General features: G+C 49.5%; 1 protein-coding gene across 4 annotated transcripts; it reads left to right on the top strand.

Annotated features, from left to right (window-relative positions):
- The first annotated feature begins 2,193 nt into the window (after positions 1–2,193).
- On the top strand, positions 2,194–19,822 carry LOC133360755 (oocyte zinc finger protein XlCOF6-like). Of its 4 annotated transcripts, none has more exons than XM_061579606.1 (7): positions 2,194–2,664; positions 4,372–4,476; positions 8,261–8,366; positions 10,437–10,520; positions 12,484–12,615; positions 15,037–15,174; positions 16,878–19,822. In XM_061579606.1, the coding sequence occupies exons 2-7, from the start codon at positions 4,468–4,470 to the stop codon at positions 17,957–17,959; spliced, it is 1,551 nt and encodes a 516-aa protein (XP_061435590.1). In that variant the 5' UTR covers positions 2,194–2,664; positions 4,372–4,467; the 3' UTR covers positions 17,960–19,822. The 4 variants fall into 4 exon arrangements, with proteins under 4 accessions (XP_061435590.1, XP_061435592.1, XP_061435589.1 ...); XM_061579608.1 differs by having other exon boundaries at positions 2,195–2,664; positions 4,372–4,454; XM_061579605.1 differs by lacking the exon at positions 2,194–2,664 and having other exon boundaries at positions 3,913–4,476.
- Positions 19,823–22,543: the final 2,721 nt, after the last annotated feature.

The following is a 22,543-nucleotide window of genomic DNA, read 5'->3' as shown; positions in this document are numbered from 1 at the left end:
TTGTGGGGTGAGGTGGTGGTGGTGAGGGGGGGGTGAGGGTGGGGTGGTGGTGAGGTGGTGAGGGTGGGGTGAGGTGGTGGTGAGAGGGGGGTGAGGGGGTGGTGAGGGGGTGGTGAGGTGAGAGGGTGGTGAGGTGAGGTGGTAAGGGTGTGGGGATGGTGAGGGTGAGGGGGTGAAAGGGTGGTGGTGGTAAGGGTGAGGTGGTGAGGTGGTTGTGGGGTGAGGAGGTGGTGAGGTGGCGGTGAGGGTGTGGTGAGAGGGTGGCGAGAGGGTGGTGGTGAGGGGGTGGTGAGGGGGTGGTGAGGGTGAGGGGGTGATGAGGTTAGGTGGTGATGTGGTGAGGGTGGTGGTGAGGGTGGTGGTGAGGTGGTGGTGAGGTGAGGGGGTGGTGGTGGTGAGGGTGAGGGTGGGGTGAGGGGGTGGTGAGGGTGAGGGGGTGGTGAGGTTAGGTGGTGATGGTGAGGTGGTGAGGGTGAGAGGGTGGTGAGGTGAGGGGGTGGTGCGGGGGTGGTGGTGAGGTGGTGATGTGGTGAAGGTGTGAGAGGGTGGTGGTGAGGGTGAGGTGAGGGTGGTGTGGTGGTGGTGAGGTGGTGGTGAGGGGGTGAGAGGGTGGTGGGAGGTGGTGGTGAGGTAGTGGTGAGGGTGATGTGGTGGTGGGGTGAGAGGTTGGTGAGAAGGTGGTGAGGATGAGAGGTTGGTGATGATGAAGAGGTGGTGAGGGAGAGCGGTGAACGCCGCCTCCACCGCCTCCACCTCTCTTCACTCTGCGCGGCAGACGTCGTCGCGGCGGTGGCGATGGCGGTGGCGGTGATGGGGCTCTGGGAGAGAGAGAGAAGCGGCGCGCGCGCTCTCGCTCCGCCGGAACGAAATAGTTCCTCCGCCGGGTTGCGTTTGTCACGCGCGCGCACGCGCCACGCGCGCGTAAGGATACACGCGGCGCGCGCCGCGCGCGAGAGAGAGGTCGTCTAAAAAGCGTCGTCAAATCATTTGTCGCGACAATAACAGCAGAGGGCGGCGGTTCGTAAGTGCGGGCGTTCGTAAGTTGAAGCGCGTTCGTAAGTCGGGGACGTGCATGCGTCTCGTTCGTAAGTCGGGGACGGGCAGGCATCTCGTTCGTAAGTCGGTGACGGGCACGGTATCTCGTTCGTAAGTCGGTGACGGGCACGGAATCTCGTTCGTAAGTCAGTGACGAGCATGACGTCTCGTTCGTAAAGTCCGGGACGGGCACGGCATCTCGTTTGTAAGTCGGTGACGGGCACGGCATCTCGTTCGTAAGTCGGTGATGGGCACGGCATCTCGTTCGTAAGTCGGTGACACGCACGGTATCTCGTTCGTAAGTCGGTGACGGGTACGGTATCTCGTTCGTAAGTCGGTGACGGGCACGGCATTTCGTTCGTAAGTCGGTGACGGGCACGGTATCTCGTTCGTAAGTCGGTGATGGGCACGGCATCTCGTTCGTAAGTCGGTGACAGGCACGGTATCTCGTTCGTAAGTCGGTGACGGGTACGGTATCTCGTTCGTAAGTCGGTGACGGGCACGGCATTTCGTTCGTAAGTCGGTGATGGGCACGGCATTTCGTTCGTAAGTCGGTGACGGGCACGGTATCTCGTTCGTAAGTCGGTGACGGGCACGGAATTTCGTTCGTAAGTCGGTGACGTGTATGCATCTCATTGGTAAGTCGGTGACGGGCACGGTATCTCGTTCGTAAGTCGGTAATGGGCACGGCATTTCGTTCGTAAGTCGTGATGGGCAGGGCATCTCGTTCGTAAGTCGGTGACGGGCACGGCATCTCGTTCGTAAGTCGGTGACGGGCACGGCATCTCGTTCGTAAGTCGGTGACGGGCACGGTATCTCGTTCGTAAGTCGGTGACGGGCACGGCATCTCGTTCGTAAGTCGGTGACGGGCACGGCATCTCGTTCGTAAGTCGGTGACGGGCACGGCATCTCGTTCGTAAGTCGGTGACGGGCACGGCATCTCGTTCGTAAGTCGGTGACGGGCACGGCATCTCGTTCGTAAGTCGGTGACGGGCAGGGCATCTCGTTCGTAAGTCGGTGACGGGCACGGCATTTCGTTCGTAAGTCGGTGACGGGCAGAGCATCTCGTTCGTAAGTCGGTGACGGGCAGGGCATCTCGTTCGTAAGTCGGTGACGGGCACGGCATCTCGTTCGTAAGTCGGTAATGGGCACGGCATCTCGTTCGTAAGTCGGTGACGGGCAGGGCATCTCGTTCGTAAGTCGGTAATGGGCACGGCATCTCGTTCGTAAGTCGGTGATGGGCACGGCATCTCGTTCCTAAGTCGGTGACAGGCACGGCATCTCGTTCGTAAGTCGGTGATGGGCACGGCATCTCGTTCGTAAGTCAGTGACGGGCAGGGCATCTCGTTCGTAAGTCGGTGACGGGCACGGCATTTCGTTCGTAAGTCGGTGACGGGCAGAGCATCTCGTTCCTAAGTCGGTGACAGGCACGGCATCTCGTTCGTAAGTCGGTGATGGACACGGTATCTCGTTCGTAAGTCGGTGACGGGCACGGCATCTCGTCCGTAAGTCGGTGACGGGCACGGCATCTCGTCCGTAAGTCGGCGACAGGCACGGCATCTCGTTCGTAAGTCGGTGACGGGCACGGCATCTCGTCCGTAAGTCGGCGACAGGCACGGCATCTCGTTCGTAAGTCGGTAATGGGCACGGCATCTCGTTTGAGGCTGAGTTGGACTTACAAGGGAAAGGGGGGATTTAACTAAGCACAGAGGGCCGATTCAGACAATCGTCACCGCTATCGTTTGTTGTTGTTGGTGGTTGTTGTGGTGGCCGCATACCGTGTCAACACGTACAGTTTAGCCCGTATTCTTGTTCAGGGAAATTGAGTTTTCAGGTCCATACGGCGTCCAGCCGTTTCAATACGAGCACACAAAACATTCGTCTGTTTGTTTGTGTGTTGACCCCTTGTGATGGGGACTTTGTAGGATGACTTTTGAGATTTAGAAGAGCACGGGATGACAAGGTCTCAATTGGTCTCTAATAAGGTAGGGCACTGATAAGGGATTGTCAGGTTTGTAGTGGTGAGTGTAGTGGTGGTGAGTGTCCTAGTGGTGATTATCTAATTGCGTTTCTCCCTTGTGATGGGGACTTTGCAGGATGAACTTTGAGATTCATAAGGGCACAGGATGACCAATAAGGTCTGAATTGATCCGTAATAAGGTAGGGCACTGATAAGGGATTGACAGGTTTGTAGTGGTGATTGTACTATTGGTGATTATCCAATTGTTTTTCTCCCTTGTGATGGGGACTTTGCAGGATGAACTTTGAGATGTATAAGGTCACGGAGTGATCAATAATGTCAGAATTGATCCGTAATAAGGTAGGGCAACTGATTAGGCGTTGACAGTCACGCACAGCAGCGATCAGGATTCCGAATACCGTTCCACCCACCCAGCTATGGCTGCAAAGTTTGGTCGTTATGAAAATTGTTTATTGTTAAATTAGAATCACAGTTTCTATGATCACCGTTACATTGTATAGCTTTATTTTGGTGATTTCGAAAACGTACGGTTGAGCCATGTTTGTTGTAGTACGGAGTTAGCCAGATAACTTTATCCAAATTGTTTTATGGTTTTGATTTAAAGCTTTCGTGACTGCAGGGATTCATATTCTTGGTTCTTTCGGTAAAGTTATTATTTCACGTAGGGAAATAATAACATAATAAAAATATAAACGACGTTTTCACTGCAACACAAGCAATCATCATCAGGTGTGGATTTCCCTTCTACGTGACTTTACCGAAAGAACCAAGAATTTGTCTTATGGTTGTTATTGTTCGACTTGCATCCCACTGGTATTTTTGCACACAGCGTTGAAACGCGGTGCTTTTTTTCCGGAATACTTTGCTCTTTTTTTCCTGGATGTTTCTGTTGCGCGTCGTCACTTTAAGATGTTCCTTGTTCATGTTTTTGTTTTGTTGCGGTTGCACCCGAGTCAAAAGCCTCACGGCTCACAGGGCTACACCTAATCAATGAAACTGATATGAAACTGAGACATCTCTCGGTTCCCAGGGTCGTCTTGTGATTACTGTTGTTACATTGTTTTCATAGCGTTATTTTGGTGATTTCGAAAGCGTATGGGTAATCTAAATTGTCTTATGATTGTTATTGTTTCGCTTCCATCCCACTGGTATTTTTGCACACAGCGTTGAAACGCGGTGCTTTATTTCCGGAAGACTTTGCTCTTTTTTTCCTGGACGTTTCTGTTGCGCGTCGTCACTTTCAGATGTTTCTTTGTTCACGTTCTTGTTTTGTTGCGGTTGCACCCGAGTCAAAAGCCTCACGGCTCACAGGGCTATACCTAATCAATGAAACTGAGATATCTCTCGGTTCCCAGGGTCGTCTTGTGCCGCATCGAGTCGCTTTTCGCAGCACCTCTCCGCCCCCATCACATCCCGGCTGGCGAGAGGGCGCATTGACGTAGGTGGCGTTTATGCAACCGGTAAACAGTGTGGGGGGTAGTGGGGGGTGGTGGGGGGTGGGGTGAATGATTTATCCACTGCTGGTCGGTTGTTGTTGTTGCTGTTGTTTTGTTCGTTCTGACTGTCACGGGCTTGTTAGTAATCCGCTGGGTGGGGCTAATCATGCTGCGAGATGGCACGGCTGGTCCATTTAGTCGGTCAACCCCATGGCACCAGCTGGGTCTGCCCCGTGACCTCCTGCTGTACCTAGCCTGGCACAGCAGTCAACCCATGGCACCTGCTGGGTTTGTCCCGTGACCTCCTCCTGCACCTAGCCTGGCACAGCAGTCAACCCATGGCACCTGCTGGGTCTGCCCCGTGACCTGCTGTACCTAGCCTGGCACAGCAGTCAATCCATAGCACCTGCTAGGTCTGCCCTGGGAACTTCCTGCTGTACCTAGCCTGGCACAGCAGTCAACCCATGGCACCTGCTGGGTCTGTCCCGTGACCTTCTGCTGCACCTAGCCTGGCACAGCAGTCAACCCCATGGCACCTGCTGGGTCTGTCCCATGACCTCCTGCTGTACCTAGCCTGGCACAGCAGTCAACCCATGGCACCTGCTGGGTCTGTCCCGTGACCTGCTTTACCTAGCCTGGCACAGCAGTCAACCCATGGCACCTGCCGAGTCTGTCCAGTGACCTGCTGTACCTAGCCTGGCACAGCAGTCAACCCCATGGCACCTGCTGGGTCTGCCCCGGGAACTTACTGCTGTACCTAGCCTGGCACAGCAGTCAACCCATGGCACCTGCTGGGTCTGCCCCGTGACCTGCTGTACCTAGCCTGGCACAGCAGTCAACCCATGGCACCTGCTGGGTCTGTCCCGTGACCTGCTTTACCTAGCCTGGCACAGCAGTCAACCCATGGCACCTGCTGGGTCTGCCCCGTGACCTGCTGTACCTAGCCTGGCACAGCAGTCAACCCATGGCACCTGCTGAGTCTGTCCAGTGACCTGCTGTACCTAGCCTGGCACAGCAGTCAACCCATGGCACCAGCTGGGTCTGTCCCGTGACCTCCTGCTGTACCTAGCCTGGCACAGCAGTCAACCCATGGCACCTGCTGGGTCTGCCCCGTGACCTGCTGTACCTAGCCTGGCACAGCAGTCAACCCATGGCACCTGCTGGGTCTGTCCCGTGACCTTCTGCTGCACCTAGCCTGGTACAGCAGTCAACCCCATGGCACCTGCTGGGTCTGTCCCATGACCTCCTGCTGTACCTAGCCTGGCACAGCAGTCAACCCATGGCACCTGCTGGGTTTGTCCCGTGACCTCCTCCTGCACCTAGCCTGGCACAGTCAACCCATGGCACCTGCTGGGTCTGCCCCGTGACCTGCTGTACCTAGCCTGGCACAGCAGTCAATCCATAGTACCTGCTAGGTCTGCCCTGGGAACTTCCTGCTGTACCTAGCCTGGCACAGCAGTCAACCCATGGCACCTGCTGGGTCTGTCCCGTGACCTCCTGCTGTACCTAGCCTGGCACAGCAGTCAACCCATGGCACCTGCTGGGTCTGCCCTGTGACCTCCTGCTGTACCTAGCCTGGCACAGCAGTCAGCCCATGGCACCTGCTGAGTCTGTCCAGTGACCTGCTGTACCTAGCCTGGCACAGCAGTCAACCCATGGCACCAGCTGGGTCTGTCCCGTGACCTGCTGTACCTAGCCTGGCACAGCAGTCAACCCATGGCACCTGCTGGGTCTGTCTAGTGACCTGCTGTACCTAGCCTGGCACAGCAGTCAACCCATGGCACCTGCTGGGTCTGTCCCGTGACCTGCTTTACCTAGCCTGGCACAGCAGTCAACCCATGGCACCTGCTGGGTCTGTCCAGTGACCTGCTGTACCTAGCCTGGCACAGCAGTCAACCCATGGCACCAGCTGGGTCTGTCCCGTGACCTGCTGTACCTAGCCTGGCACAGCAGTCAACCCATGGCACCTGCTGGGTCTGTCCAGTGACCTGCTGTACCTAGCCTGGCACAGCAGTCAACCCATGGCACCAGCTGGGTCTGTCCCGTGACCTCCTGCTGTACCTAGCCTGGCACAGCAGTCAACCCATGGCACCTGCTGGGTCTGCCCCGTGACCTGCTGTACCTAGCCTGGCACAGCAGTCAACCCATGGCACCTGCTGGGTCTGTCCCGTGACCTTCTGCTGCACCTAGCCTGGTACAGCAGTCAACCCCATGGCACCTGCTGGGTCTGTCCCATGACCTCCTGCTGTACCTAGCCTGGCACAGCAGTCAACCCATGGCACCTGCTGGGTTTGTCCCGTGACCTCCTCCTGCACCTAGCCTGGCACAGTCAACCCATGGCACCTGCTGGGTCTGCCCCGTGACCTGCTGTACCTAGCCTGGCACAGCAGTCAATCCATAGTACCTGCTAGGTCTGCCCTGGGAACTTCCTGCTGTACCTAGCCTGGCACAGCAGTCAACCCATGGCACCTGCTGGGTCTGTCCCGTGACCTCCTGCTGTACCTAGCCTGGCACAGCAGTCAACCCATGGCACCTGCTGGGTCTGCCCTGTGACCTCCTGCTGTACCTAGCCTGGCACAGCAGTCAACCCATGGCACCTGCTGAGTCTGTCCAGTGACCTGCTGTACCTAGCCTGGCACAGCAGTCAACCCATGGCACCAGCTGGGTCTGTCCCGTGACCTGCTGTACCTAGCCTGGCACAGCAGTCAACCCATGGCACCTGCTGGGTCTGTCTAGTGACCTGCTGTACCTAGCCTGGCACAGCAGTCAACCCATGGCACCTGCTGGGTCTGTTCCCTGACCTGCTGCACCTAGCCTGGCACAGCAGTCAACCCATGACACCTGCTGGGTCTGTCCCGTGACCTCCTGCTGTACCTAGCCTGGCATAGCAGTCAACCCATGGCACCTGCTGGGTCTGTCCCGTGACCTCCTGCTGTACCTAGCCTGGCACAGCAGTCAACCCATGGCACCTGCTGGTTCTGCTCCCTACCCTCCTTGCTAGCAGCGGGAGCTTTCGACACTTCGCGTGATAGCCTCTAAGTGCACCTAGCCTGGCACAGGCGCCGTGGTGACGTGGCGAATGGCGGTGAATTGGTGTTGGTGTATTTCAGCGCCTATGAAGCCCGGCACGGCACACGAAGGGGTGGGTCGGCCAGCACCACGCCATACGGCGCTGCTGCTACTCGCCAACAGCACTTGCCCCAACAGACTGTTAAAGGCTATACGGGGATCTTTATCTTTGTTGTGTATACACGGGGAGTGGTGGCGCAATGGTTAGCGCGCTGCGCTACGAACCCGGCTACCCAGGGTTCCATTTCAGCTCACGCCCGCCAACATCAGTGACGATTATCTGAACTGGTCCTCGGCCTCCCCTAGGTCAACTCAGCCTCAAATAAGTAGCTGGTGCGGTGCGTAGTAAACATCGCCACTGGGGAGACAAAGGCGGCCGAGCGTGGTGCTGGCCACCCCCACACATCATCTCGTGTGCCGTGCCGGCCTTCATAGGTGCTGCTACTCGCTAACATGATTGGAATCATACAGAAATGACATAACACAGATCAGTGGAAAAATCTTGGTTTTGATTTTATTACTTTTTTTTACTTTTCGTAACAGCTATTTTCATTGGAGTATGCCAGGTGAGGCTCTGCCTCCACTGCCTCCCCTGAACGCACGTCCCTGATGCAAACACTACGTACCGCATATGAGAAATTGTAGTGCAAACTTCGGCAAAAACCTACGTGGAGTGACTTTGTATGCCCACAGTAATACGGTAATAATAATGAGACATTGTATTCAATTTGCTCATCAGATGGCTTCAAACTTTGAATTGCCGTTCATCAAACAAGAAAATGAAGACAATCCGTACCCAGGGATGGGTCCTGACTTGACGGTGAAAGATGAAGACTCTCACGCTGGTAAGTTACAGCGGCAGCTGTCATTAAACTGTTCAATTCATTGTTGGAGCGTCCTCTTTGGTTTTTTCGGTAAAGTCACGTAGGTAAAAAAATTAAATAAAAATAAATTAAATCACAAAATTTTGCTGTGACGGTTCCACCTGAAGACGGAAGCTTGTGTTGCCTCCGAAACGTCGTGATTTAATTTATTTTTATCTAGGTGACTTTACCGAAAAAAACAAAGAGTTTGGACCCTTGCAGTCACGAAAACTTCAAATCTAGAATGTTGGAGCATCCTTTGACGCTCGACAACAAACCACTCAACCCTTGGGCGCAGCCTGATCTGAAAAAGAAAACCAGTGCAAGCAGTGATGTATATTTGTTTAGTCTAAGGAGGACATTATGTTCCTTATTGTAATACATTATGTCGTATGTAGTCATGCAAGAGCATTAGCAAGCTGCGTGACGGGTGCCGCAAGATCCGACCGTGTCCGCCCGGTGCTCGCTGAGCTGCATTGGCTTGCGGTTGCCGAGCGAACGCGTTATAAAGTCGCGCCAATTCCACACGGACACAAAATGCTCGCCGCGAATATGAACCTCGTCGATCTCGTCAAGGGATGTAAGCCATCATCACGCGAACTCCGGTCATCATCCTCGCAGCAGCGGCTTTTGGCCAACCGTCGAACAAAGACGGTCACCGCATCGCGCTTCTGTGGGCCGTCTGGAACGCTCTTCCTTCCGATATTAGGAAGCTACCGGGGATATGCACTTCAAAATCGTCCTCTACATTGACTAATTCATTTCTTTAGAACTGCTTGTTCTTGTTGTTGTTGTGTTTAGTTTGTTGTCCTTCCCCCCGCACCTCCGATTGGCGCGGTTGGCTACGTACGGTGCAAAAGAACCTGTCACATATTTATAATCAAAGACACCGTGTCAGGTCCCTTGAACACAGCTGCATCCGTGGGTGAATAAAGCATTAAGGCGGGGTGTCAACTTTAACCAGGCGGTAGTGGCGGATGCGGCCTGTAATCCAGCACTGGTGGATCACCACACAGACGGGTTGTGAACTCCCTTCCCATGGGTGGGCATCGAAGAGGAGCCATAACCTCTGGCTCTGCCAGGTAGAAGGCGGTACAACATGAATGTGAACCCCACCTGTCCCGTCTGTTAGGGGATAGAGTGTTGCACCCTCGCACGCGTGCGATTTCTCTCACGTGTAATCGCTCATTAAGTAGCGAGATGTTATCCGCCTTGCCTGGTATGGAGGAGGTCGTGGGTTCGAGCCCTATCCTGATGCCTGCTGTATATTTGGAGTTTGCGTGTCTCTTTCTCTCCCCAAAGTGGCGTGGATTTTTCTCCGGATCCTCCAGTTTTTCGCTTCACATTTATAATTGACGTCACGCATTGCTATAGAATTCCACATGGTGATGATACGCCCACTTCGTTGAGCTTATCGATTGTGCTCACCGCCAGGTCGCTTCTGACAAAACAGCTGCATAGTTCAGTGGGGCCTTAGCTGGTAAAGTAAATAAAAAAGTACAGTGGTACCCCAGAGATCGAACTTAATTCGTTCCAGAAGGCCATTCGAACACCAATTTGTTCGAACACCGAATTCATTTTCCCCATAAAAAGTAATGTAAATGACATTAATTGGTTCCAGACACAAGAAATCTCTCATTATAAAGCATTTTTACACGAAGTTTACAGTAATTACATGCATAAAATCATACAAAAAAACAAGAAACGCAATAAATAAATGGAATAAATTAATAAATATATGGAATAAATGAAATAAATTAACATTGAACTTCACTTTACTTGTGTAGTAAGGAGAGTTGATGGCTTGGTGGAAGGTGGTGAGGAGGAGGTGGTAAAACCTTTGTCTGGGCAAGCGTCATGCACGCTGGCATACACGTCTCAGCCGTATGGGTTCTTTCAAGTCGCGATTTCCCGTTCGACCTCAGAATTTCGTTCGGTTTCCGGGGCAAAAAATGTTCGGAAATATTGTTCGAACACCGATTTCTTCGAGTTCTGGTGCGTTCGATCTCCGAGGTTCCACTGTAGTTTATATTTTTTTACGCGCTTGTGTAGGAGTAGCTGTGAAGCGAGAAGATGACGGGAGCCTGGATGACGAAACGCTGAGAAGCGTGCCTCAAACCGCATTGAAGGAATCCGGTAAGACCCATTGCTCTACAGACAGGTAGAGTGAGACATGAGGAGTTTGTGATGGAGGTTCGAACGTATCTTTGAAGGCCTTTCCTCGTTCCGATGACGTCTGGCAAGTTGCAGGGTGGTGGGTGGGTGGTGTCACATTTACCGCCGAATCTCGGAACAGTGCCCGATTGGCTAAGCGTTAATTTTATTTAGAGAGGGGCTTGGTGGCAACAGCTCCGTTGTTTTTATAAAGACATCGTTACTCACCGCAGAGAACCCTAGCGACACGACCGCCGCCACTCCTCGGTAGCTGAATACCAGGCTACGTACCTTCCCTGGTATGCAGAAGGTCGTGGGTTCGATCCCGACCCTGACGCCTGCTGCATATTTGGAGTCTGCATGTTTCTCTCTCTCTCACCGTGGTCGCGTGGATTTTTCTCCGGGACCTCCGGTTTTTCTCCCCACGTTTAGAATCAACGTCACTACGCGTTCAGAGTATTTGGCTGCTGCTTTAAATTCCCACACGACGATGATGAGGAGCCACTTCGTTGAGCCAGTGCCGGATGAAGCTAGTGCGGGACCTGTATCATTTGTTATAAAGGAGCGCTAAATAAAATTAAAAAAACACGTAAATAATTGAACACAAATTTTTGTAGTTGCTTAGTAAAGTAATTGTATTTTTTCATTTGCTATACAGCCAGATAATACGACAAATCGCTAACCTTTAAAAGTTGATGCCACTTGCTCTATCGCGATAGTACGGTATAGTACTATCGTAATAGAGCAAGTGCAGAATCACTGAACCGGAATTGATAGCTTGAAATAATTTAGCGCGGGGCCTTTGAAAGTGCGTCGGCCCGTAGCAATATGTAGCTACTTTTGCTACTCTGATAATCCGGCACTGTGTTGAGCCATCATTTGCGATTTCCACGTCGCTTCTGTAAACAAGCCACACAGTAGCTCCGTGGAGCCTTGCCTGGTAAAATAAAATTTCTGGCAACATTGTCAATTGATGCTGGATGCAATTACCGTAGAACCCCTCCTCTTACCGACGGTAATTGGTTCCACGAAACCGGTCGATAAGTGATTTGGTCGTAAAGCGAGTATCGGACATACACGGTTCAAGGCTTAATTCGTTCCGATAGCATGAAAAATTACCCCTTTTTCACCCAAAAAAACGTACTTCATAATATGTAAACAATGAATATTAATGCATAAAGATACTAACAAGATTATAAACACGTAATATAAAAATAAACGTGGTTAATCGATGCATTAATATTTACTGTACCTACAACAGCCCATCGTTAACAGGAGAATGGTCGGTAAGCGAACACATTGGGCTTTATGGAGGCACTACACTCCTATACATTACACTACTATACACTATTATACATTACACTACTATACACTACACTACTATACACTACATTACTATACTATACACTACTATATAGTACACTATACACTACACTACTATTCACTATTATACATTACACTACTATACACTACAATATACACGACACTATACATTACACTACTATACACTACACTACTATACACTACACTATGCACTACTAAACACTACACATTGGGCTCTATGGGGGCCCGTCGTTAAGCGATTAGTCGTTAACAGGGGTGGTCGTTAAGAGGGACTCTACTGTACCAGCGAAACATGATGGTACTCAAATTGTAAATGTGATGGATGTACTCTCCAACACAACCGGTGGGGGTGACGTCGTAACTAATCGGCACGTTTTCTTTAGGTGACAATCCTCACGAGCTGGCTGTGTGTCGGGTGGTGGTGGGCGGGTTTACGACACATTTACGTTAACGCGATCTAACCCAAAACAAACAAAAAAAGCCTTTATTACGGATAATATTGGCCGCGAAAGCCCTCCGTGTCGAACCAAAAATAGTTTAGTTTTACATACTAGACCTCCCGTCCATCAAAGACCATGTTTCTTCTTCTTCTCCTTGACAGCTCCAGAGCTGAAGATTGTTAAAGTTGAAGCCCATGAGGGTTCAGAGGAGACGGGGAGTCCCTACGGATATGTGGCCACCGCAGACCAGAACTTCATCAAGGTGGAGTTGTCGGAGGAGGATATTGGTGAAGGTGAGGCCACTTCGATCTCATCGTCAACTGAAGTGAGGACTCTCGATTATCTGACGCTAATGACGGGCAGGACGGCCGTGGATAATTATTAAAACATTGCGGATGGTCCAAAAATATAAGCACTTCCCACTAATGTCGGTATAATTGATGTTTTATGTATCTCTGCCGCCGCACAGTTTTCGTAAAATTAAAACTCACAAAATGAATGATCTGACAAATCACTCGATGATTGTTACTCTTTCGATTCAGAACGAACACTAACGACGATCGACCGATGCTCCTGCTTGGTGATAGTAACACTTTCCTGCTCCTGCGCAGAAGACTCCGCCCACTAAGTGGACAGCAGCAGAGCCACGCCAATCAAAATCAGTAAAACTCCGCCCACTGTTGTAAAGCTATGGCAACTACTGTACTGTAGAGGCGATCACGTGGAATTTGGATTAACCAGAGCAACATATTTGTTCGGTTTAAGCACGTGACTTGTATTTAAGATTTCTGAGAATAACAATGTATAGCTGTTTTTAGATTATTAATTTGGGCTTAAGTAAAAATCCACGCGATAGTAATTTATGTCAAAATCTCTGGTGCGTTGTTAATCCGCCAAATCGGATAAACCGCATGCAGATAATGGGGATCTTGCCAGCATTAAAATATAACAATAGGTTTGACCATTTCTGGCAATAAAACAGGTGTGAAGATGTTAAAACACCAAACAGAATCATTATCAGAGCATTATTTTTGTTTGCATGTTCACCACAAGTGCGTGTGGTTAATGCAGCCAAATACCCTAAACGCGTGATGTCGATTCTAAATGTGGATGGAAAAACCGAAGAACCCGGATAAATATCCACGCGACCAACGGGGAGAGAGAGAAAGAGAGACACGCAAACTCCAAACATACAACAGGCGTCAGGGTTGTATTCGAACCCGCGACCTCCTGCATACCATGCGAGGCTGTTAAAAATCTCCTAGCCACCGTGGCGCCCGCTAACAAAAAGCTTCAGGGCACAACCCCTCCATTCAAAACTCTCCGGCTGTGTGCAGATACTGTGGTCGCTCAGAACAGAGACCATGAAATGTGTAACGTCCCAAATCTAATTTCTTTAGAACTGTTTGTTGTGTTTAGTTTGTCGTCCTTCCCCCCCCCCCACCTACCTCCGATTAACGCGGTTGGCTATGTACGGAGGTGCGAAAGAAGTTCAACACACACACAATACACTACAATACATACTACACTACACCACTATGGACTACATCCCACACTATACACTGCCCTACTATACACGACACTACGATACACTACACTATACACTGCACTAATATACACACCACTATACACTACATACTACACTATACACTCGGCTACACATTACACTATGCACTACTATGCACTACACTATGATACACTACACACTACTATGCACTACACCACTATACTAAATTGAAAATTCACTTATTTAGTTATGTACGGTGGTGCGAAAGAAGTTCAGCATACACACACCTACAAACACAACGTACGTTAACTGGAGGAATCAGATGAGCTCTAAAGCTCTTTTGCCACAGATGTCTAGGCCGCACTATGGTACCACGGTTACAATTCCGAGCGATGATGCAGCCATGTGGCTCAACCACCTCAATGTAAAATGATGGTCGCTGCCCTACATCAACGTCAGCCGTCATTATACAACAGGTGATTGTGCATCTCTAATGACTCTCGGAGACACGGAATTGTGAGGGTTTTCTTTATCGAAGACACGATCACTTCACAGCGACGACTTGAAGACAGCGACAAATTGAAGACACGTTCTCCGGACAGCGACGACCCCGGCTCCCACAGCAGCCCCGAACCTGGCTCCAGCCCCTTTTTATCCCCGGCGTGGCCATCCCTCTACCCCTAGCCACGCCCCTACTTCTCGAACTCTTTCGCAAGTTCTTCCTGGAGATCCCAGATCGTTCCCATTCTCTGTTACCTCGCCTGTTATTATCGCTTGTGACCGCTCGCCCTCTATACTGTCTCTATACCTGTAATTACCACTCGTGACCACTAGTCGGCGTAGTGCCTCTACACATCTATACTGAAGACAAAGTGTGCAAAAACCAAGCCCGTCGATTGATAATAGATATCTTGAAAACGCATCAGCGCCGATGAATTTGCCTATCAAACGGCGTCCGTGGTAGCTTTAGATTTTTCTGCCACCGCTGTGCGCGAATAATAATTTATTGATTCGTCGTGTTCCATCGCGCAAGGCTCGAAAAAAATGAGCTCGACTGCACGGATGCCGATCATTTCAAGTGCCACGAGAAACGGCCAAGGGCCTGAACCTTTTGCAACTGCCTTGGACGTATAAAAACCTCCCCAAGTATGCAAAAGACAAATACAAAAAATATAATAAATCTGCCTGCTTTTGTATGAAACTGCAGCGCTCTATCCGATGACCGTCGACAACGAAGAGGCCGGTGCATGGCGAGGAGACGGAGGGGGACCCCACGGACGTTTGTTGGACACCGGGGACCAGAACTTCATCGAGGTGAAGTTATCAGAGGAGGATATATGTGAAGGTCAGTATCCCCCGCCACCTCCCCGCTCCCACCCCCCCCCCCCCCCCCCCCCCCCCCACTTTGACGACATCACAGAGAAAATCACACCACTAACTATTTTAAAACTATTTTTGTTATGAGAATAGGTTTTCCCCTTTTTTTCTGGCAACAAAACAGGTGTGTTAAGATGTTAAAACACCAAACTGAAACCTTTTACAAGGAATCATATCTGCATTAACCACAATACTCGTGGTCAGGATGCAAACCAAAAAGATACTAATATATGCATTGTCTTTGAAACTTGTAAAAGGTTTCAGTTTGGTGTTTTAACATCTTAACACCAGTTTTGTTGCCAGAATAAGTAATATTTTAAAAAACTTTTTTTAAAACACACTTTAATGAAATGTGCCGTACTAGTAATGGAAGAACTCCACGACTCCAGGAAGTAGGCTCGAAGCTTGCCATGACGTAAGGGACCGTGGTCAATTACAGCCAACGTCAGTTTACCGTGGACAATTAGACCCAAGCCGAAACATAACATTTAAAAAAGATTGTTAAAAATATTTATTTTTTGTTTTTTATGATAGAATATAGTATTGGCATCAATATGACATAAGTATATCAAGTTTGCAGTCGATACGACATTGGGAAGTGGGTTAAAATTGAGTTACAAAATTTGAGGATACAACAACAACAACAGACAGAGTGAGTTAAATAAAAGCGTGTAAAAAAGGGGAAGACCTATTCTCATAGTTTGGTATTTGCAACGGAGGTCCCATGATATTTTTGTTATCTTACCATGTGTAAGGCCCCCCGCTGAGCGACTACATAGTTTTTTTTTAAGCGACCTGGCCATCACAAATGACAGCTCAACAAAGTGGCTTATCATCATCGCATGGAAATGAATAGCAGCAGCCAAATACTCTAACCGCAAAGAGATACATAGAGACCCATAGAGATATGCAGAGACCCATAGAGACCCACAGAGACCCATAATCTAAATGTGTGACATTAACTCTCAGAGAGAAACCACAAACTCAAAATATACAGCAGGCGTCAGGGTCGAACCCACGACCTCCTGCATACCAGGCGTGGTAGTTGACATCGAGCCACCACGGTAATTCCTTCTGGCGCACGCCTGTAAACCAGCACTGTGGAGGCAGCGAGAGGGTTTGGTGGATGACCGCACAACATAAATCGCCAGGAATAGGCAGTGTGGCAAATGTGGACTCCCGCCGTTACCTAATTAACAGCATATTTACGTATTCAAGGCACTTCATTCAAAAGGACAGGTTTTATTGGTTGGCCACGAACGCGCGCGAAATTTGCTGTTCGCGAGCAACCTCCGGAGCGTCACCGCTCGTTGTCGCGAACACCTAGGAAAGGCCGTAGTTACGAAGGCAGCGTCATTCTAAGCCAGTGGTTCTTCAGCTGGACTGCACGCACCCCCTGGGGGTGCGAGACATGGCCAGATTTGCTTTAGAGGGTAAATAATCTAAACAAATTAATCACGGGGAACCTAAGTAACATATACTTTGTGTCATCAAACCATATGTGTTTATTAACATTGTAAAATTTAGTTTTTACGATTGAGAACCAAAGGGGTGCAAGGCTGCTGTAAATGTTGAGAACCACTGCTCTCAGCAGATCCTGATCAAAGAAACAGCAAAGGCGGCCGAGGTGTTCACCACCGGTGCGCTCTCTGTCGCCCATCTCCGCGGCAGATCGAGCGGAAGGGACGGAACTCGCGTGCCAGGAGTGCGGGGAGGACGACCGCTCGGGAGCGCGGACAGACGAGGTCTCCCCGCCGGCTCCCAAGCGGCGCGGCAAAGCGCCGGGGGGCGCGGCCATCGACGCCGACCGGAGGAGGCACACGTGCGAGGAGTGCGGCAGGGCGTTCGCGACGCGTTTCAAACTGCTCACGCACGAGCGCACGCACACGGGCGAGTGGCCGCACGCCTGCGCCGAGTGCGGCAAAGGGTTCGCCCACCGCTCCTTCCTGGAGAGGCACGCGCGCACGCACACGGGCGAGAAGCCGCACGTGTGCGACGAGTGCGGCCGGGGTTTCGCCCAGCGCTCCAACCTGCGGGCGCACTCGGCGACGCACACGGGCGTGTGGCCGCACGCCTGTGCCGAGTGCGGCCGGGGCTTCGCGCAGCGCTCCAGCCTGGAGGCGCACGCGGCGACGCACACAGGCGAGAGGCCGCACACGTGTGCCGAGTGCGGCAAGGCGTTCGCACAGCGATACAACCTGGAGGTGCACGCCAAGATACACACGGGCGAGAGGCCGTACGTGTGCCAGGAGTGCGGCCGGGGTTTTTCCCACTGCTCCACGCTCAAGAACCACGCGCGCACGCACACGGGCGAGAAGCCGCACGCGTGCGCCGAGTGCGGGAAGCGGTTTTCGCAGCGGTTCACCTTGAACATGCACGCGAGGACGCACACGGGCGAGAAGCCGCACGTGTGCAAGGAGTGCGGCAAGGCCTACGCGCAGCGTTCCAGCCTGGAGGCGCACTCCCTAACGCACACGGGCGAGAGGCCGCACGTGTGCAAGGAGTGCGGGAAAGGCTTCTCGCAGCGTTTCACCTTGAACATGCATTACAGGACGCACACCGGCGAGAAGCCATACATGTGCAAGGAGTGTGGGAAGAGGTTTACGACCCGTTACAACTTAGAGACGCACTCCAAAACGCACGTCGGCGGGGCGAGGTGTGCACACGGTAACTCGGCTCAGCGGAACGCTCCGGGAACACAACCCGGCGAGGTTCCGTACGCTCCCGCGAGGAGTGCGGGGGAAGAAGTTTAACCGAAGTTTATATTTTGGGAGAAAACTTTCGAGGGGATACCGGTGAGAAGCCCCTTTAGGTGTACCAGGCGTGTACGGGAAGGGCTTCACCGATCTCTCTCTAAAAACAGATGTTCCGTAAAAACTCTGGACTTAAACATATTTGCATTTTAGTTTTTTGTGTCTCCGTTAACCCTCTCCCATTCCCGATGACGTACGTGTGTACGTCATCGTAAACGAATCCGGAGGAAAAACTAAAACAAAGTAACTTTATCGGTGCACCGAGGCTCCCATCACAAAGCCACGCGGGAGGGTCATGTCGCACAGCTTTGTCGCCGGCTATCGTAGAGTGGCGGCGGTCGTGTCGCTACGGTTCTCTGCGGTGAGCGACGACGTCTTTGTAAAAACAACAACAACGCTGCTGCTACGGCTCTCTAAATAAAATTAACGCTGAGCCACTCGCGCGTTCCCAGATTCGGCGGTGAACGTGGATACCACGTCTCGGAGCAGGAGAAGGGTTAATGGATTTGTTTCACCATCATCATCATCAGAGCCGTGGTCAATCCACTGTTGGATGAAGTCACCGCCGCCATCCCCCAATGATCCGGCGATGTAAATCATCAACCCAGCTCCGATTTCATCCCTCCGTCTCCTCGCCGGATGTAATCGCAGACGCATTATATCCCTTATTCTTTTAATCGTCGGAAATCATTCCTTCAGAGTCGGAAACGGAAGTTCATTTCCCGCCGTGTAAAGCCGTAGAGCTAAGAAGCTCTTTATTAAGGGGGGGGAGGGGGGGGGGCGGGCGACTCGGCTGGGCGGTCGGCATCAAAGCATTCCACAATTACATATTTTTAAAAAACCAACAATAACAGCGATTATGTTGCGATGTCACACACATGGGCGAGTGACCGCACATGTGCACGGAGTGTGGGAAGGGGTTTGCACGAAGTTCTACGTTAAAGGAGCAGTTAGAACAAAACAACAGCCGCCGTTCACCACTAAGTGACGTCATCACGGCGCCTGTGCCAGGCTGGGTGCACTCCGAGGCCGTCACGGCAAGTGTCGAAGGCCCGCTGGCAGGAGGTCACGGAACAGACCCAGGTGCCATGGGTTGACTGAGATCAGAATCAGAATATTTATACTGCGGGAGGAATCTGATGTCCAGTAGAGGCACGGGGTCAGAACGTTATAATATTACACACAACACGACAAAGTATAGGGATGATTGAGATTTGACTGTGCATATTATTATGATTTTGGATCGCAATTTTAATCGGAAATCTGTTATTTCCCTAGTGACGCATGGACAGTATAGTCCAATGATGGTGAATGTACACATATTCTATAATGGTAATGAAATATATAACATGCATGAATGTGCTATGTTGTGATTTCGCCTGGCTATCTTGATGGGATTTGATTGATTGGCTTACTGTGTAGTGAGTATATGTAGTCAAGGCGTGCAGTATTGTTGTGATGTACGTCGGGGAGTTGATTGGTGGCGAGATGTTAACTACCTCGCCTGGTATACAGGAGGTCGTGGTGTTCGATCCCGACCCTTGACACCTGCAGTATATTTGGAGCTTGCGTGTTCTCCCCGTGTTCGTGTGGATTTTAGTTTGACCCTCCACACTCATGAACATGCTGAAAATTTCCACGCAAAGTCGCTTGGTCGAGCTGTCATTTGTGATGGCCACGTCTATCCTGGAAAAGAGCAGCCTCAGTGGGCTTTAGCTACTCTTTGGTTCTTTCAGTAAAGTCACGTAGTTAGAAATAAAATAAAACAAATCACGACGTTTCGATAGCAACACAAACGTTCGTCATCAGGCAAAGGAGTCTGCCTCTAAAGGCAACCTGTTCTTAGGTTTTTTCGGTAAAGTCACGTAGGTAAAACATCAAAATTAATAAAAATAAATAAAACAAAATCACGACGTTTCGGAGGCAACACAAGTCTCCGTCATCAGGTGGGACCGTCACAGCCGGATTAAGAATATGATTAGCTGCAGCAAATCCGGCTGTGACGGTCCCACCTGATGACGGAGACTTGTGTTGCCTCCGAAACATCGTGATTTTTGTTTTATTTATTTTTATTAATTTTGATGTTTTACCTACGTGACTTTACCGAAATAACCTAAGAATATGAATCCTTGCAGTCACGAAAGCTTCAAATCTAGAATTAGGCAACCTGTTTTTGACGACCGCTTGTGTTGCGATCGAAACGTCGTGATTTGTTGCATTTTATTTCTAATTACGTGACTTTACCGAAAGAACCAAAGAGTATGGATTCCTGCAGTCACGAAAGCTTCAAATCAAGATTGGGCTTTACCTGTTTAGATTTTTTTTAGTGCAGTGGTAGTCGGTGTACAGGGTGGTTCAGATGTCATGTGACCCCCAATTAATTGACCCTTAGAATTGTATTTATTTATTGGCATATTCATTTAAGTTTTAAACAAACCTTACTTTAAAATAATACGTTTTAGAGAATTAAATGGGGGGGGGGAAGGGTCACAGGACATCTGGACCACCCCCTGCATTGCAATCAGAAGTTGATTTCCCACCCAACAACATAACAGCATTTCACAATTACAGTACAGATTTACAAAAACATACTTATTAATAATGGCATTTATGTTGTAAAATTACATTCGCACTTAACATTTTTGTGATTTTTTTTTAAAACAGAGTCGGTTTAAAGAGAACAGAGGGAGATGCCAAGGTGGCTCCCAATCACTTTGGGGCAGCAGCGAAGTGAAATGCCTCTTGATGCCAAATTGCGTGCGCATTCTGGGAATTGTAAATAGCCAATCAGACGCGAGCGCCTGTTATCATGTGGAAATGTATATCAGCCAAATAGTCTAAACGCATGTTTAAGCATTCTATGGCATTAGCATAGAGTATACGGCCGGGTTAAGGTTATGAGCGGCCTAAGGCTAATAGGAGGGAAGGGCCTAGTTATGTAAACGTACTATATATTGTAAACGAAAATAAGTAATATTTAAAAAGATTTTTTTTAAACACGCTTTAATGAAATGGACCGTACAAGTAATGGCAGAACTCCGCGACTCCAGGAAGTGGCCGCATAACGTAAGGGGCCGTGGTGATTTACAGCCAACGTGAGTTGAGCGTGGACAATTAGACCCAAGCCGAAACATAACATAACAATGAATGTTTAAAAATACTTTTTTTGATAAAATATAGTATTGTCATCAGTATGACATAAGTTTCCCAAGTTTGCAGTCGATACCACATTGGGAAGTGGGTTAAAATTGAGTTACAAGATTTGAGGATACGACAACAACAGAGTGAGTTCATAGAAAGCGTGTAAAAAGATCGTACATTTTATTTTTTATGATAGAATATGGTATTGTCATCAATATGACATAAGTATACCAAGTTTGCAGTCGATACCACATTGGGAAGTGGGTTAAAATTTAGTTACAAGATTTGAGGATACAACAACGACAACAACAGAGTTAAATAAAAGCGTGTAGAAAAGTATGAAGTCATCAAACACATGTATTTATTCACCACTGTAAAATTGACAAATTCATTCGGCTCACGGTAAATTCATGTAATATGATTCGCTCACGACACTAATTTCTTCAAGAAAACATTATTTTCTTTCCTCTCCTAGCTTTACCTGTGGCAAAGTCACGAATGATGTCATCGTGATTCAAAGTCACGAACGATGTCATCGTGATTCAAAGTCACGAACGATGTCATCGTGATTCAAAGTCACGAACGATGTCATCGTGATTCAAAGTCACGAATGATGTCATCGTGATTCAAAGTCACGAATGATGTCATCGTGATTCAAAGTCACGAATGATGTCATCGTGATTCAAAGTCACGAACGATGTCACCGTGATTCAAAGTAACTAATTATGTCATCGTGATTCAAAGTCACGAACGATGTCACCGTGATTCAAAGTCACGAATGATGTCATCGTGATTCAAAGTCACGAACGATGTCACCGTGATTCAAAGTCACGAATGATGTCATCGTGATTCAAAGTCACGAATGATGTCATCGTGATTCAAAGTCACGAACGATGTCACCGTGATTCAAAGTCACGAATGATGTCATCGTGATTCAAAGTCACGAATGATGTCATCGTGATTCAAAGTCATGAATTATGTCATCGTGATTCAAAGTCATGAATTATGTCATCGTGATTCAAAGTCACGAATGATGTCACCGTGATTCAAAGTCACGAATGATGTCACCGTGATTCAAAGTCATGAATTATGTCATCGTGATTCAAAGTCACGAATGATGTCACCGTGATTCAAAGTCACGGATGATGTCATCGTGATTCAAAGTCACGAATTATGTCATCGTGATTCAAAGTCACGAATTATGTCATCGTGATTCAAAGTCACGAATGATGTCACCGTGATTCAAAGTTACGAATGATGTCATCTTAATTCAAAGTCACGAATGATGTCACCGTGATTCAAAGTCACGAATTATATCGTCGTAATTCAAAGTTACGAATGGTATCATAATTCCAAGTCAAAGTCACGAATTATGTCATCTTAATTCGAAGTTACGCATGATGTCACCATGATTCAAAGTCACGAATGATGTCATCGTGATTC

Source organism: Lethenteron reissneri, chromosome 69 (assembly GCF_015708825.2).
Source record: "Lethenteron reissneri isolate LAM-NWPU_2019-01 chromosome 69, ASM1570882v1, whole genome shotgun sequence".
NCBI classification, from domain to species: Eukaryota; Metazoa; Chordata; class Hyperoartia; order Petromyzontiformes; family Petromyzontidae; genus Lethenteron; species Lethenteron reissneri.
Note: the sequence above shows the minus strand (reverse complement) of the source record. Positions and strands in the feature narration are given on the sequence as shown.

Excerpts from the sequence above, each read along its gene's own strand:
- LOC133360755 (XM_061579606.1), top strand. Across the intron at positions 10,521-12,483 it reads AACCGCATTGAAGGAATCCG|CTCCAGAGCTGAAGATTGTT; the intron begins GTAAGACCCATT and ends TCTCCTTGACAG. Across the intron at positions 15,175-16,877 it reads AGAGGAGGATATATGTGAAG|ATCGAGCGGAAGGGACGGAA; the intron begins GTCAGTATCCCC and ends TCTCCGCGGCAG.